The following is a 14,618-nucleotide window of genomic DNA, read 5'->3' as shown; positions in this document are numbered from 1 at the left end:
ATATAGCCTTTCATCCTTAAGGGTCCCAAATCCCTTTACAAAACCTATGGGACAAATCCAGAGGCCTTTACTCAGTTTGTACATGGGGCCAGATTTTTAAAGGTAGTTAGGCAATACTCCTAGTAGGTGCCTAACTCCCATGCAAAGCCATGGGAGATAGGCACCTAAATACCTTTAAAAATCTGGCAGTTGGTCCTTATTGAAGCAAATTCCTATAGAGACAAGTGGAATTTGGCCTGAGTTAAGGACCAAATATAAACTAAGGAAAGACCACAGAACTTGGCCCCATATAAGGCAGGACCCTAAGGCCACTGCACAGAACAGGAGTCTTGCCACTGACAAGGGGCAGTTCAGAACTATTCACTCACGCCAGAGGAGATGGCTGCTAACAGTTAATATTCATGCCAGGCAGTGACTGCTGGGAGATCTGCCATGGCCTGTTGCAGCTGCAGCACTGGAAGCGTTTGTGCACTGTGGCAGCTAGTCCTACTCGGGAGCAATGCTGGAAATATTTGCCGATATTTTACTTCTTGTGGATTTTTGAAAGCCAAGAAACCAGCAAAGAGAAAGTTGTTCTAGATCATTTTTTTTAAATGCCAAACTATGCTCTCTTACAGATATGGAATAAGACAATTCCATGTGGCCAGCTCCTGGATATCAAACATGAAATGAGGTGGAAGGCTTCTTGTGCCCCCTCCCCATTGTGCATCCATGAGGCAGTGGAGCGCAAACTCGCCCTAACTGAGTAGCTTAATATACTAGGGCCTGAGCTTGCAAAATTTCATGTATGTGCTTAACTTGAAGCATGTGGGTAGTAGTGAAGCACACGTGTAAGGGTATGTCTTCACTGTAGCTGGGAGGTGTAACTCCTAGCTCGGGTAGACATACACGCATGAACTGTGCTTGAGCTAGTGCACTAAAATAGCAGTGACCATGGTAGCATGGACGTTGGCTCAGGCTAGGTGCCTGAGTACGTACCCAGTGGTCAGGCGGGCTTGTACTCAGCTGGCTAATTTGATCCTCTGCCTGTGGTGCCATACACACTTTTAGTGTGTTATCGCTACACCTCCAAGCTGCTGTGTACACAGACCCAGTCTTTGCCTCAATGAACAACATACAAGTGAAGGAAAGCAGCAAATTGAGACTGAAGGTTTCCAACTACAGTATACAACACAGTACAACTGCAATGGAACTATTCGGGGGCATTATGCAGACTCATGGCACTCTGAACTACATGGGAAAGCAGGGAAACTTTGGCCAAGGACGCAAGTATCTTTAATGCAGAGCAGAACCAACCTCAGTTTATAATCTGTCCTCCAAACACAAGGGAACGCAATGTACTCATCTTAGAAGGATGTCGGGCTGACAACCCCTCCTGAGATTTGAACTTGAGGTTCCAGGGAGTTTGAAGCACGAGTCTTTGAAAACCTAAACAACTTCGCCCCTTTTTTCCCCACATTTTATTTTACCTGACTAGGATGGAATCCATCAGCAGGTTCTATCAGCTGCCAGCTTTCTCCTCCTAGTTTGTGCCACTCATCAGCAACTGTCAATCACATAATCACAAAGGATTAAACACACACACACATCACATCCCCTTCATGCCACATCAGATAGAGTATTTTTAGCAAACAACGGCTGTGCATAAAGATTATGCTAATTTATGAAATAGTGCAGAGCCAATACCGCATTCACTCCCCTTTCGGTAGGGTAGTATTTAAGCCTTTATTTTTTTATCCAATGTATTTATACAGGGAAGTTCTTTGAACATAAATGATTGTAAAACAATTAACTTTGCCTTCCAACTAAATATGCTGCTGTAGTGAGTGACACTGTGAAATATTTAACACTCCCTCATTTTACATCAACAGCATCTTCAGCAAAGCCAAAAATAAAGACATTTCTGCTTGGAAAAAGAGACTGTACCAGTAGACAGTTGGGTTGATGTCTTCAGGAACAGAATGTCATTTTCAGTTACTTTTCTTGCGAGTGGCCCTTTTCAACTCTGACAAAATAACCTTTCTGAATTATATAAGCACTGCATTCAAGGCAAATGGTGCTGTTCTGTAAGCCCCAGAGCCATGGAAGGAATAAAAAGCTTCCTTTCTTGGAAAGGGTTGAATGGCGATCATGCATCAGACCAGTGGAAATGGCCTTAGCCAACTCCTAATTCAATAATTTATTTTATAATGATGGATTGAGAATTTTTAATGGTATTATGCACATATTCCATCATGAGGGAACATATTCTCTTCCTCCATCTCCCTTTTGAAAACAGCATTTCTGCTTGGCTCAACAACCTGCCCTAGAATCACTGCTGTTGCACCTTGGGCCCGATTCAGATTTTTTCAAACACGGATTTATCTGTAGAATCAGACCCACAATATTGATTTAAACAGACAAAGAATAAGTGATGCAAAACAGATAGATTTTAAAAAAAATGTATTGCTTATTTGTAACACACCATACTTTCTGGATCTTCCTTGTACATTACACACACACAAAAATCATGGTGCTCCAAGTCCTTCTTAAAATTAGGCGATTATATTATTTAAAAAAATTTGCTCATGAGATATACACAGTGCATTTTCATAAGGGATCTGGGATACATTAGTGATACAATATTACTCAGCCATACCTCAATACTATATACTTTAATCCAGGACATGTGATCTCAAGTAAGACAACAATTACTGTCTTCATATAGGCAAGAAGGAATAGGAGAGGTATAATTCAAGGATGCAAAGATATAATGCAAAGGGATGATGCCTTTTGGTTTGTATTCCTGTTAGTATCTTTTTTTATGCATTAAGGATCTTGTAAAAATTTCCTTTGGGAGGCATAGGCACGGACCAATCCTAGGAAGCGTAATACTGTGAGGATTTTGGATTGAAGGTACCATTTCATTTTGGGATTCAAATTAGTGTTTGAGCAAAACATGTTTTATTCTTTTCCTTGGCACGGAAGGGAGTTCACCTGTATTGATATTAAAGTGGGTAGGGGAGAGATTGGCCTTCAGCCACGTATCCCATGTTCTCAAACGTCTTCAGAAGCTATTGGACAGGTTCTCAACTGGTGTAAACCAGTGCTGGGCCCCTAATCTCCATGGAGCGGTGCTGATTTACACCAGCTGAGAATCTGTTCGGATATATTTAATCTCTAGCCAATGATGCAGCATTAGGCTTTGTAACTCATTGGACCATTACATACACCCCTCCCGTGGCGGTGCTACATGGCTGTATCACACACTCTGGCCCTGCACCAAGCACAGCTCAACCAGACCAGTGGTTCTGGGACAAGATTTGTAGGCTACACTAGTGTTTAAGTGGCAGACTCTGCCTGCCCTTGCCAGGTTGCACAGCAGGGAGAGAAGATGCAGGGAGCCCTCCCATTCCCTTGAACACTAGTTCATGGAGCAAATAGAATTGCACTAGCATGGTGCAGGGGAGTGTTGGTGCTACACACCCCAAAGGCATCACAGACCGATGCCATTAATATGTGTCCAGATCTGCAAGGCTCCCTCCCAGGACCTGTGAAGCTGAGAAGCTCAGTGAGCTTCATCTCACAGAGTTTCCTGGCAATTTTGTCTGCCCTCTCTCCACAGGACAGGATCATCCAGCCCTTAATAATTTTCACTTCACTTTTTTTTTCTACTCCTACTTTAAATAAGCCTATGGACCGATTTCTGATTGATAGTTACCCCTGCCAGAAAAGCCACAATGACAATACTGGCTGGAAGTTGTACTTCACTGTCTGTCTATTGCACAACCCGTGCACAGCCCCTGAGCCACAGGCACCCTGGAATCCTAGCTCTGCTGTCACACAGGGCATCCCATTGTTTCAAAACCACTGGCTTCTGATCCAAAAGTGGATCCTGAGTCCCAGTGCTTGTTTTTTTTTTAAATAAACTTATTCTTGGTTTTACTATAAGTTCATCTCAGTGCAATATATTAAAGGGTGAATCTTCAGCTGAGATAACAGGCTGGTATATACGCTGTCCCTTGGAAACAGCAAACTTGGTCGTCTCTGTGAGTGTCCACTGACAGGGGCTGGGTACTGTAGGGGAACACATTTTAAGGAGGTTTGGGGATTGGAGCGCACCTGAGCTTAACCTGCAAGGTAGAGTAAAGGCAGGCAGACCTTCTGAGGAGACAGTCTGGGAGCCTAACAGCAGGGAGTGTCTGGCATTCTGTACCTCAAAGCAACCCCCATTTAGTCATCCCTGTCATAAAATTATGATACATTTCATACAAAGCATGTCATTTAAGATAGCATATGAAAACTCATGATCTGCTGAAATGCATTGTTCTGTCCAAATACGCATATTGTTAGTATGTCTGAAGTTATGAGATTTTTGCTCTATGGTTGTGACTGAAATATGTTGTAAGTTTGAACTTACTGCTAGTTCCCAGCAACAACAAGGGTGGTGACCCACTCCTACACCCAGTGTTAAGTGACCATTCATCAGCAGGGGAGTTGTAAACAAGGGATTTGCAATGCTTTAGGAGCGCTACGCAAGCATCACACAATGGGGGATTGCTCAACTCTGTAACTCAGCAAAGCTCACCAGAACATGTCTGGATTGGTGTTTTCCAGGTACATGGACTGAGGATATAAAATAGTAGCATCATACTTTGGCCTTTCTCTCCCCCACCTACACTGGAAGCAACAAGAACACTGGGAAGACAAAGACATGAACTGAGGAAACTGTTCCCAAGCTTAAAGGGAAACCCTGTTTGTTAAGACCTGTAACATCTAGGGGGGAAAGAAAATTGCTTGATCCAAATATTGCCTAGTCTAATAAGGTTTAAGATTTAGATTGTGTGCTTACCTTTTATTTTCTTTGGTAATTATCTCTGACCTTTTGTGACTACCACTTATAATCACTTAAAATTGATCTTTCTGTAGTTAATAAATCTGTTTTATATTTTACCTAAAACAGTGCGTTTTCATTGAAGTGCTTGGGCAATCTTAGTTCAGTTTACAAAAGCTAGTGTGTGTCCTCTCCACAGTGAGAGACGGGTGGACTGGGTAATAAACGTACGCAGGTCAGGCTTCTGGCCAGGGCAAGATGGTTTAGTCTGGGGATACAAGGCTGGGGGCTTGGGAGATTTGCTGGTGTCTTTTGTCGGGTGATTCGTGGGTGGCTCAGGGAGCATTCATGCATTCTAGCTGGGTACGGGGCTCCACATGCTTGAGTGATAACAGTGCCTGGAGGGCTTTGCTGCTTGTCACAAACAAAGCATTGTGAGAGAGAGAGTCCAGGCTGGATAGTTAAGGGGGCACCCCAGCCCCAGGTTGTACTCCGGGGATCCTATCACATAGTTTAGCTCCAACAAGTCCCTTTCTCGATGGGGCATGGGAGTAACAAGATGACTCACAGTCCTGAACTCCCTGAGAAAGTATCACGGTATGTCTACACTGCAATCAGAGGTGTGATAGCAGCATGTGTAGAATACCTGAGCTAGCATGAACAACAATAGCACCGAAGCTGTTCCAGAATCAACTGATTAAAATCGTCCTTGAGATGTGGAAAATATTGTTAGTCTTTATACAGTTAGTAGTATATTTAGAGGTGCATGTGTCTTATTAACTCCGTTTTCTCCTAGAGCTCCAGGAAAAAATCACAGCCCGTCGTTCACCCTATCTGTGATTTGTGGGGCCGTGCCATAAATATAAAGAGAAGGATAACCACCTTTCTGTATACAGTGCTATAAAATCCCTCCTGGCCAGACGCAAAACCTTTTTCACCTGTAAAGGGTTAAGAAGCTACGATAACCTACCTGGCACCTGACCCAAAATGACCAATGAAGAGACAAGATACTTTCAAATCTGGGGGGAACAAAGGGTCTGTCTGTCTGTGTGATGCTTTTGCCAGGAAAAGATCAGGAATGCAGCCTCACAACCCCTGTTAGTTAGTAAGTAATGTAGCTAGAAATGCGTTAGATTTCCTTTTGTTTAATAGCTGGTAAAATAAGCTGTGCTGGATGGAATGTATATTCCTGTTTTTATGTCTTTTTGTAACTTAAGGTTTTGCCCAGAGGGATTCTCTATGTTTTGAATCTGATTACCCGGTAAGGTATTTACCATCCTGATTTTACAGAGGTGATTCTTTTACCTTTTCTTTAATTAAAATTCTTCTTTTAAGAACCTGATTGATTTTTCATTGTTCTTAAGATCCAAGGGTTTGGGTCTGTGTTCACCTGTACAAATTGGTTGTGGATTCTTATCAAGCCTTCCCCAGGAAAGGGGGTGTAGGGCTTGGGGGGATATTTTGGGGGGGGGGAGAAGACGTCTCCAAGTGGGCTCTTCCCCTGGTCTTTGTGTAAGATGCTTGGTGGTGGCAGCATACAGTTCAAGGACAAGGCAAAGTTTGTATCTTGGGGAAGTTTTTAACTTAAGCTGGTAACAATAAGCTTAAGGGGTCTTTTATGCAGGTCCCCACATCTGTACACTAGAGTTCAGAGTGGGGAAGGAACCTTGACAAACTCCAACCTAGAAAATCTGGTGTACCACAGTATAAACAGCAATATTTTTTTATTAGAATCATCTGGCCCAGGAGCCAACTCCATGGAGGTTTTTGGGGGTTTAAAAATGATTGTGTAGGTTTTTAATAAAGCATTACATCAGGATATTTTAAAAACAAAAATGCTATTTCTACAATATGTAACCACAATAGAGAAGAAATATTAAACTGAGAGGGAAAGTCAATGGGGAGGGCAGAGGATTGGAAAGCTGGAAAACTTCAGTTTCCTTGCCAGCCTTATAGTACCTCTAATCACTGGAGGAATTTTGGCCTTAAAGTTGAGGGGGACAAGCAGCTAATTGTACACATGCCTCTTGCTGATGCTGCCCCTCTTGCCCCTTTGGTGCTCCCCTCGAGTTCTCCCTAATCCCAACAGAAGAGGAATGCCTCCTTCCCTCCAATCCATCCTATATTTACGCCCAGGCCTCCAACAGCTTTTGGGAGCTTGGGTAAATGCTTACTTTTTCTGAGCCTTAGTTTCTTCATTATTAAAACAAATGTGCAGAGACTCAGCTTGAAGAACCTCTGTTACTATTATTAGATATGTACAAAAATGAAAAACGGGTATCTATCCAAGGGTTGAGATGCAAATGCCATACATTAAAAATTCGATCACTTGCGGAGCACCAAACTTCCCTCTCACCCACGCATCTGATTCCTTTCCAAAGCTCACCTCTGTGGCAGCTTGCATAAACAGATGTGTCCTGCAGCATGCCCTGCAGGTCAATAGACTAGGAATACTTCGGACCTGGGGTAGAAGCCTGCTGCTGGACTGAGGGATCCTCACAGAGAATGATCTCTCATCACCCAGTTAATGGTTAGTAACCTGTTTGCCTGCTCTACCTCACAGATGCCTTGTAAGGCTTAATTTATTATTGTGTGTGAATCACTTTGAGATGTTTGGATTAAAAGTGCTGCTTACTCTAAGTGCAATTCTAGCTGTTCAGAGTGCTGCAGGCTGAATGCTATTTCCCCTGTGTGGGACCTCTCAGGCTCCTCAGAGTTTCACAGTGCCCCTGTATTTTATACCCCCGCAACACATCCAAGATCCTGCATTGCTTGGAAACCTATGAATGCCCCTTATTAATCAGCCAGGAGGCCAGCGGGTGAGCAACATGGGGCACTCTATCTCAGGGGCTGTGTGCGCTGTCTATCCTAGAGATAGTGGAACTGGGATGAGAAACTAAGAAGAGTCTCCTCACGTGACCATCAGCCCTATCACTAGGTCCATGCTGGCTGAATGTGCTGCTATTTTCACTGTACAGCACTAAAAATAAGAAGCATATTAAAGCTGTTTGTCTCATTCTTATCTAAATGCTTGTTGAATAGTACAAAATGCAACTTACTTTTCCCCAGTGGGAAATCCATGTAGAAAACATCAAAATTGGCAAACATCTCAGATCTTGCTATTTCTTTCAGGACATTGGAAAGCTGTAAAGCTCTCTGGAAAAAAAGCCAAGAAATTAATGAGATTTTCACTGCCACTGAAACCACTTCACTTGGGTTCACCTTTTGTAACCAATGTGTGAGGAGCAGCCGTCTGGGCTTCTCAGCTCCCTGAGAGGGGAGCTAGGATGGGAGGCAGCCGGGCTCTAGCTGGAGCCCACCACCAGCCCTAGGCTTTCTTGTCAATTTTGGAGCTGTGAAATTGACAAGAATGACAGCCAATGTAAGTAACACAGTGTCTTCATGAACACTGCGTTGCCGTAACTATGTCAACATAAACCCTACACCTCTTGTGGAGGTGGAGTTATGATGTTAGTGTAGTAGGGCACTTACATCGGCGGGAGCAAGGCAGTAGTGTGTACACTGACATAGTTAGGTCAACAGAAGCTGCCTTACGTTGACGTTACTCTGTAGTGTAGACCAGGGCTTAGAACCCTCGTTTTGGAGGCCCTTTTCATCGCTCCTACAGTTTGCGGAAAATTGAAATTCCTTATATAGGCAAAGTTCTCTCCTTCCCTGTACATTGCCCCTTCCCATGCTGCTGGTGCAGTATTTACATGCCATATCCTGATCTCCCTTACTGCAGAGTAAATCCAGAGTAACTCCATTGACTTCAGTGGACTCAACTAACTCATGTATCTCCAGTGTGATTTCTTCCACCGTAATGGAGATCAGAATCTCATTTAATGTGCACAGTTTAGGTAAGAACGTACAAAGTTATTTTCAGACAAGAGCTCAGAATGTTGACCTGCAGACATATGAATAGTTCCTGGACAACAGATATGTACTGAGAGTTTATATTGTCTTATAAAAAGGCGTAGGCTCCAATCCTGCAAAGACTTCTGTGTGTTCTTAACTACATGCATTGATGATCAATGGTACTACTCACAGCACATAAAGGTAACCACGTGGGTAAGTCTTTGTAAAATTGGGGCCATAATTATTGTCTAGTGAATAGAAACATTATCACAAATACACCCAGAACTGCCAGTCTGGACAAACCACTGATTTGTTTTGCATGACTGCAGGGGAGAGAACCTCAAATATATTTGTATATTTAGAGCAGGGGTCTTAAACTCACAGCCCACAGGCCATCTCCCTCCCCAGTGTGGCCTGTGGGACTCCAGCAGTTTTGGGGCTGGGTCTCTCTCTTGGCCCCACCTGCTGCCCCTGGGCGCTCCCCCACCCCAGGCAATTCACAATGGCCTGGGGCCCCGGCAGCACAGCGGAGGTGAGCAGCATCTGCCTGTTCGCTCCACCTGTCTGCCGGCCCCTCCCTGCGGCCCTGGGGCGGGGCAGGGCTGTGCCTCCGTGCGCTGCCCCTGCCCCAAGCGCCCCTGTGGTCAATGGGAAGCTGCAGGGATGGTGCCTGGGGGCAGCAGTGTGTGTGGGCCCCCCGGCCTGCCCTGCATTGGAGCCCCAGGTAAGTGCCGCACCCTCTGACCCCCTTCCAGAGCCTACACCCCCATCCCTCCCCACATACCTCCTCCTGTCCCCAAACTCTCTCCCAGAGCCTGCACCCCTCCCTGCTCCTCCCTCATCCTTCCCAGAGCCTGCAACCCCACCCCCTCCTACTGCACCCCCACCCCCTGCCCCAGCCCAGAGCCTGCACCCAGCACCCAAACTCCCTCCCAGAGCCTGCACTCCAGACCCCCTCCCCTCCCAAACTCCCTCCCAGAGCCCAACCTCTCACCCCTTCTGCACCCAAACACCCTCCCAGAGCCTGCACCTCAATCCCCTAACCCAGACCTCCTCCCCCACCCAAACTCCCTCCCAGAGCCTTAGAAATGTGGGAGGAGTTTTGGGGGAGGCAGAGTTTTGGAGGGCGAGTTCTTGGTGGCATGAGTGACATTATTGGCTCGCTGGGAGGATTTGAGGATTGGCACTGGCCCTAAGCTAAATTGAGTTTGAGACCCCTGATTTAGAGAAAGTAAGTTGCTAACATTTTGTGGCCCTCAGATGATTCATTGGCCAGTTGTAGGGTCAGGTTTCCAGGATAATTTATAGAGAAACCTGCATTGGCAACATTGTGTAGCCCTGCACATTAAGGTACTTTGGGCCAAATCCAGTTTTCAGGCACTTCTTGCTCAGGTAAATTGGCACTTAAGTCAGTGGGATTTGCCTGAGTAACGACCTTACAGTTTGGCCCGTTAGGACTTGCTTCTGCTCCCACTGAAATAAAGGCAGTTGGATTTTGTAGTCACAATTACTTTTCCTCTTTGCCCTGTTCACTCACATGGGTTCCAAGCAGGCATCTTTGCTTTTTATTAAATAAGCTCTCTTCTTAAAGAACAAGCGGTTACAATACATCTATTTGTGTCATAGTGCAATGGTAAATCATGTCCCATGTGACTAAGTCTGGGGCATAATCAGAACTAGAATCCAAATCTGAATTCCATAACTTAAGCCCAGATCCCAGACTTGAAGAGCCCTGAACTTCAGAGGTGTTTGAAATCCAGACCTTCATTTTCTGGGCTTGCCTCCATCTCTATGAAAATAAAAATACTGATATCTTTCATTTGGGACCTTATCTTCAAAGAAAACCAAGAGCACAATCCAAAACCACTCCCTTTAAAAAGGGGATGACCAAAGAAATTATTAAACTGTCCTTTTTAGACATACCTCTGAGGTGAGGTTCCTGAGGGTTTCATTTGAAGACATCCACCCATTGCAGGGACTGATCTGTGTGATCAAACAAAATACTGATTCAGTGATAGGAAAGGAAAGAAAAGGAAAGGAAAGACAGGAAAAAAAGAGATATTTAACCAGTTGAAGAGGAAAACTTACCTGAAGACAACTTAGGAATGAATACACTTGTTCATATGTGATATCTTTATTTAGCTGACCTGAAAAAAAGAAGTGTTTAGCTTTTCATATTTTAAGTCCAATTTTCTTGTTTGAAACCCTCTACTGTACCTGGTTACCAAGTTTTATACCATGTAGGCTAAGAGGAACTGAAAGTTTGCAGATTAGGCATCAAATCCTGTTCGCTTTACTTGCATGAGTAATCCCACTAGTAGAACTACTCACACTGGTAAGGGGAATAGAAGCTTATTTTCCACCGTCAGGATTCAAGTAATTCCCGCTAAAGTCAACAAGAGTTACTCATATCCTGCAAGACCCAGAATTTTGCCCCAGGTATGGTGACAGCAGCAGCAGCATGAACTTTCTGCAATGCCAGTTATCTGAGTCTCATTGTTCAGGAACTATTGTCATTCTCCCACATACCTACGTCTCCCCCTTCTTCCACAGGCAATTCAACCTCCGTGCAAGTGTAGTCATATAATAGCCTGTTCAAATCTCCAGTGTGAATGACTGATGCTTTATCCATTAACGCTTCTTTCGCTCTCCAAACAAATTTAGCCATTTCAAACCCAAAAGGAAGATTGAAGGCGTCTGGGTACGCACTGTTTTCATGTTTACCATAGAAAGGTTATCTTTAAAAGGTAGAAACAATTTGCCTGTCATAGAAGGAAATGTATACATCTGCGTGGGTGAGCGAATTCAAACACTAACTTAAACCCCAGGCAGACTTCCTCTGACATTCATCAAGTCACACATTGGCCCTGCTTGCTCTGAGAACTATAGGCATTTTTTGGCTGCTCACTTCTCTCGTTGTCACTCACTGATTAAACTGATAGCAAAATGCTAAACCTGACATCTGACGATCAGCTCTCTGCTACAAGGAAACACCTTTGGGATCAATATGCATTTGGCAAAGCAATGCATTTACATTAGCAAAAAAGAGAAGTGTTACAGGCACCTCTGTACTTTAAGTACCCCTTTTAAGAAAGCATATAGGGATACTGGCAAAGTGGAATAGAAAAGGAGATTGTTCACTCTGTGGTGGGGTAGGAAAATGTGTTCTTTTAAGGGTTAGAGTAGCATATGCTATATAGGACAACTTTCTCAGGCTGTAATATCAGTGCCAATAATTTACAGGATGAACCTAGGAGAGAGAGAAATCATAGAAGCTTTGAAGAGCTCTAATACCCAGAGCTTGGCAAAATCAGTTGCAGGTATATTGTACTGGTTTAGCAGTATGATCAACTCTTCCTCTATTGACTGGACCCAGCAACTACAACAGCCTTCCACTTATACTTAGAGCTAAGGCAATTACTCCTTTAGAGTACTCCTTAATCACTCCTAGTGATACGGGTGTGTGCCTTAAACCCTTGGTGCAAATAGTCCCAGAGTTGATCCCTGGATGATTGTGTGCATACACAGTTCCTTACACAAAAAGAAAAGGAGTACTTGTGGCACCTTAGAGACTAACAAATTTATTTGAGCATAAGCTTTTGTGAGCTACAGCTCACTTCATTGGATGCATTCAGTGGAAAATACAGTGAGGAGATGATTTATATACATAGAGAACATGAAACAATGGGTGTTATCATACACACTGCAAGGAGAGTGATCACTTAAGATGAGCTATTACCAGCATGGGGGGAGGAAAAAAACCTTTTGTAGGTAATAATCAAGGTGGGCCATTTCCAGCAGTTGACAAGAACATCTGAGGAACAGTGAGGGGAGGGGGGGAAATAACATGGGGAAATAGTTTTACTTTGTGTAATGACCCATCCACTCCCAGTCTCTATTCAAGCCTAAGTTAATTGTATCCACTTTGCAAATTAATTCCAATTCAGCAGTCTCTCATTGGAGTCTGTTTATGAAGTTTTTTTGTTGAAGGATAGCCACTCTCAGGTCTGTAATCGAGTGACCAGAGAGATTGAAGTGTTCTCCAACTGGTTTTTGAATGTTATAATTCTTGACATCTGATTTGTGTCCATTTATTCTTTTACATAGAGACTGTCCAGTTTGACCAATGTACATGGCAGAGGGGCATTGCTGGCACATGATGGCATATATTCCATTGTTAGATGCGCAGGTGAACGAGCCTCTGATAGTGTGGCTGATGTGATTAGGCCCTATGATGATGTCCCCTGAATAGATATGTGGACAGAGTTGGCAACGGGCTTTGTTGCAAGGATAGGTTCCTGGGTTAGTGGTTCTGTTGTGTGGTGTGTGGTTCCTGGTGAGTATTTGCTTCAGGTTGGGGGACGGTCTGTAAGCAAGGACTGGCCTGTCTCCCAAGATCTGTGAGAGTGATGGGTCGTCCTTCAGGAAAGGTTATAGATCCTTGATGATGCGTTGGAGAGGTTTTAGTTGGGGGCTGAAGGTGATGGCTAGTGGCATTCTGTTCTTTTCTTTGTTGGGCCTGTCCTGTAATAGGTGACTTCTGGGTACTCTTCTGTCTCTGTCAATCTGTTTCTTCACTTCAGCAGGTGGGTATTGTAGTTGTAAGAATGCATGATAGAGATCTTGTAGGTGTTTGTCTCTGTCTGAGGGGTTGGAGCAAACGCAGTTGTATCGTAGAGCTTGGCTGTAGACAATGGATCGTGTGGTGTGATCTGGGTGAAAGCTGGAGGCATGTAGGTAGGAATAGCGGTCAGTAAGTTTCCAGTATAGGGTGGTGTTTATGTGACCATCACTTATTAGCACCGTAGTGTCCAGGAAGTGGATCTCTTGTGTGGACTGGTCCAGACTGAGGTTGATGGTGAGACGGAAATTGTTGAAGTCATGGTGGAATTCCTCAAGGGCTTCTTTTCCATGGGTCCAGATGATGAAGATGTCATCACTGTAGCGTAAGTAGAGTAGGGGCATTAGGGGATGAGAGCTGAGGAAGCATTCTTCTAAGTCATAAAAATGTTGGCATACTGTGGGGCCATGTGGGTACCCATCGCAGTGCCGCTGATTTGAAGGTATACATTGTCCCCAAATGTGAAATAGTTATGGGTGAGGACAAAGTCACAAAGTTCAGCCACCAGGTTAGCCGTGACATTATCGGGGATACTGTTCCTGACGGCTTGTAGTCCATCTTTGTGTGGAATGTTGGTGTAGAGGGCTTCTACATCCATAGTGGCTAGGATGGTGTTTTCAGGAAGATCACCAATGGATTGTAGTTTCCTCAGGAACTCAGTGGTGTCTCGAAGATAGCTGGGAGTGCTGGTAGCGTAGGGCCTGAGGAGGGAGTCTACATAGCCAGACAATCCTGCTGTCAGGGTGCCAATGCTTGAGATGATGGGGCGTCCAGGATTTCCAGGTTTATGGATCTTGGGTAGCAGATAGAATACCCCTGGTTGAGGTTCCAGGGGTGTATCTGTGCGGATTTATTCTTGTGCTTTTTCAGGGAGTTTCTTGAGCAAATGTTGTAGTTTCTTTCGGTAACCCTCAGTGGGATCAGAGGCTTTGGAGGAGAATATGCTAAACATTTTGCAGTCTCGTTCTCTCTCTTTGTACAAAACTTTACATTTCTTATTAATTTTGGGTAGGTGAACCCCAAAAAGCACATCCCAAGCAACATAACTTGTCTGCACATACAAAAAATTGTGAATTCCAGGGAGTTTCCCACCGGCCCATACATGAGCAGCCCTTCATGGCAATGCCTCCTTCTTCGCTTGGCATAATATCAAGCCACGAAACAGGGTGTGCATTTATAAATTATTAATTATTATTAGTAGTAGTAACATAACCATAGTGTGTAGAGCCCCAGTCATGGCCCAGGACCCTACTGTGCTAGGTGCTGTACAAACACAGAACAAAAATACAGGCCCCCGAAGAGCTTACCATGGTCATGGGTGCAGCC

General features: G+C 44.3%; 1 protein-coding gene across 5 annotated transcripts in view; it reads right to left on the bottom strand.

The window, feature by feature from the left end:
• Positions 1 to 14,618, bottom strand: part of AOAH (acyloxyacyl hydrolase) — a 183,239-nt gene that overhangs the window by 61,259 nt on the left and 107,362 nt on the right. For 3 of the 5 annotated variants that reach the window (XM_038390784.2, XM_043508742.1, XM_038390781.2), the window contains exons 18-21: positions 10,760 to 10,818; positions 10,595 to 10,654; positions 7,873 to 7,969; positions 1,470 to 1,546 (exon numbers count right to left, since the gene is read on the bottom strand). In XM_038390784.2, coding sequence (XP_038246712.1) covers positions 1,470 to 1,546; positions 7,873 to 7,969; positions 10,595 to 10,654; positions 10,760 to 10,818 — 293 coding nt within the window. The remainder of the gene's footprint in view (positions 1 to 1,469; positions 1,547 to 7,872; positions 7,970 to 10,594; positions 10,655 to 10,759; positions 10,819 to 14,618) is intronic. The other 2 variants (XM_043508743.1, XM_038390790.2) reach the window with 1 other exon arrangement.

Source organism: Dermochelys coriacea, chromosome 2 (genome assembly GCF_009764565.3).
Source record: "Dermochelys coriacea isolate rDerCor1 chromosome 2, rDerCor1.pri.v4, whole genome shotgun sequence".
Lineage (NCBI taxonomy): Eukaryota > Metazoa > Chordata > Testudines > Dermochelyidae > Dermochelys > Dermochelys coriacea.
The sequence above is the reverse complement of the archived record's forward strand: the minus strand, read 5'-3'. Positions and strand labels throughout refer to the sequence as shown.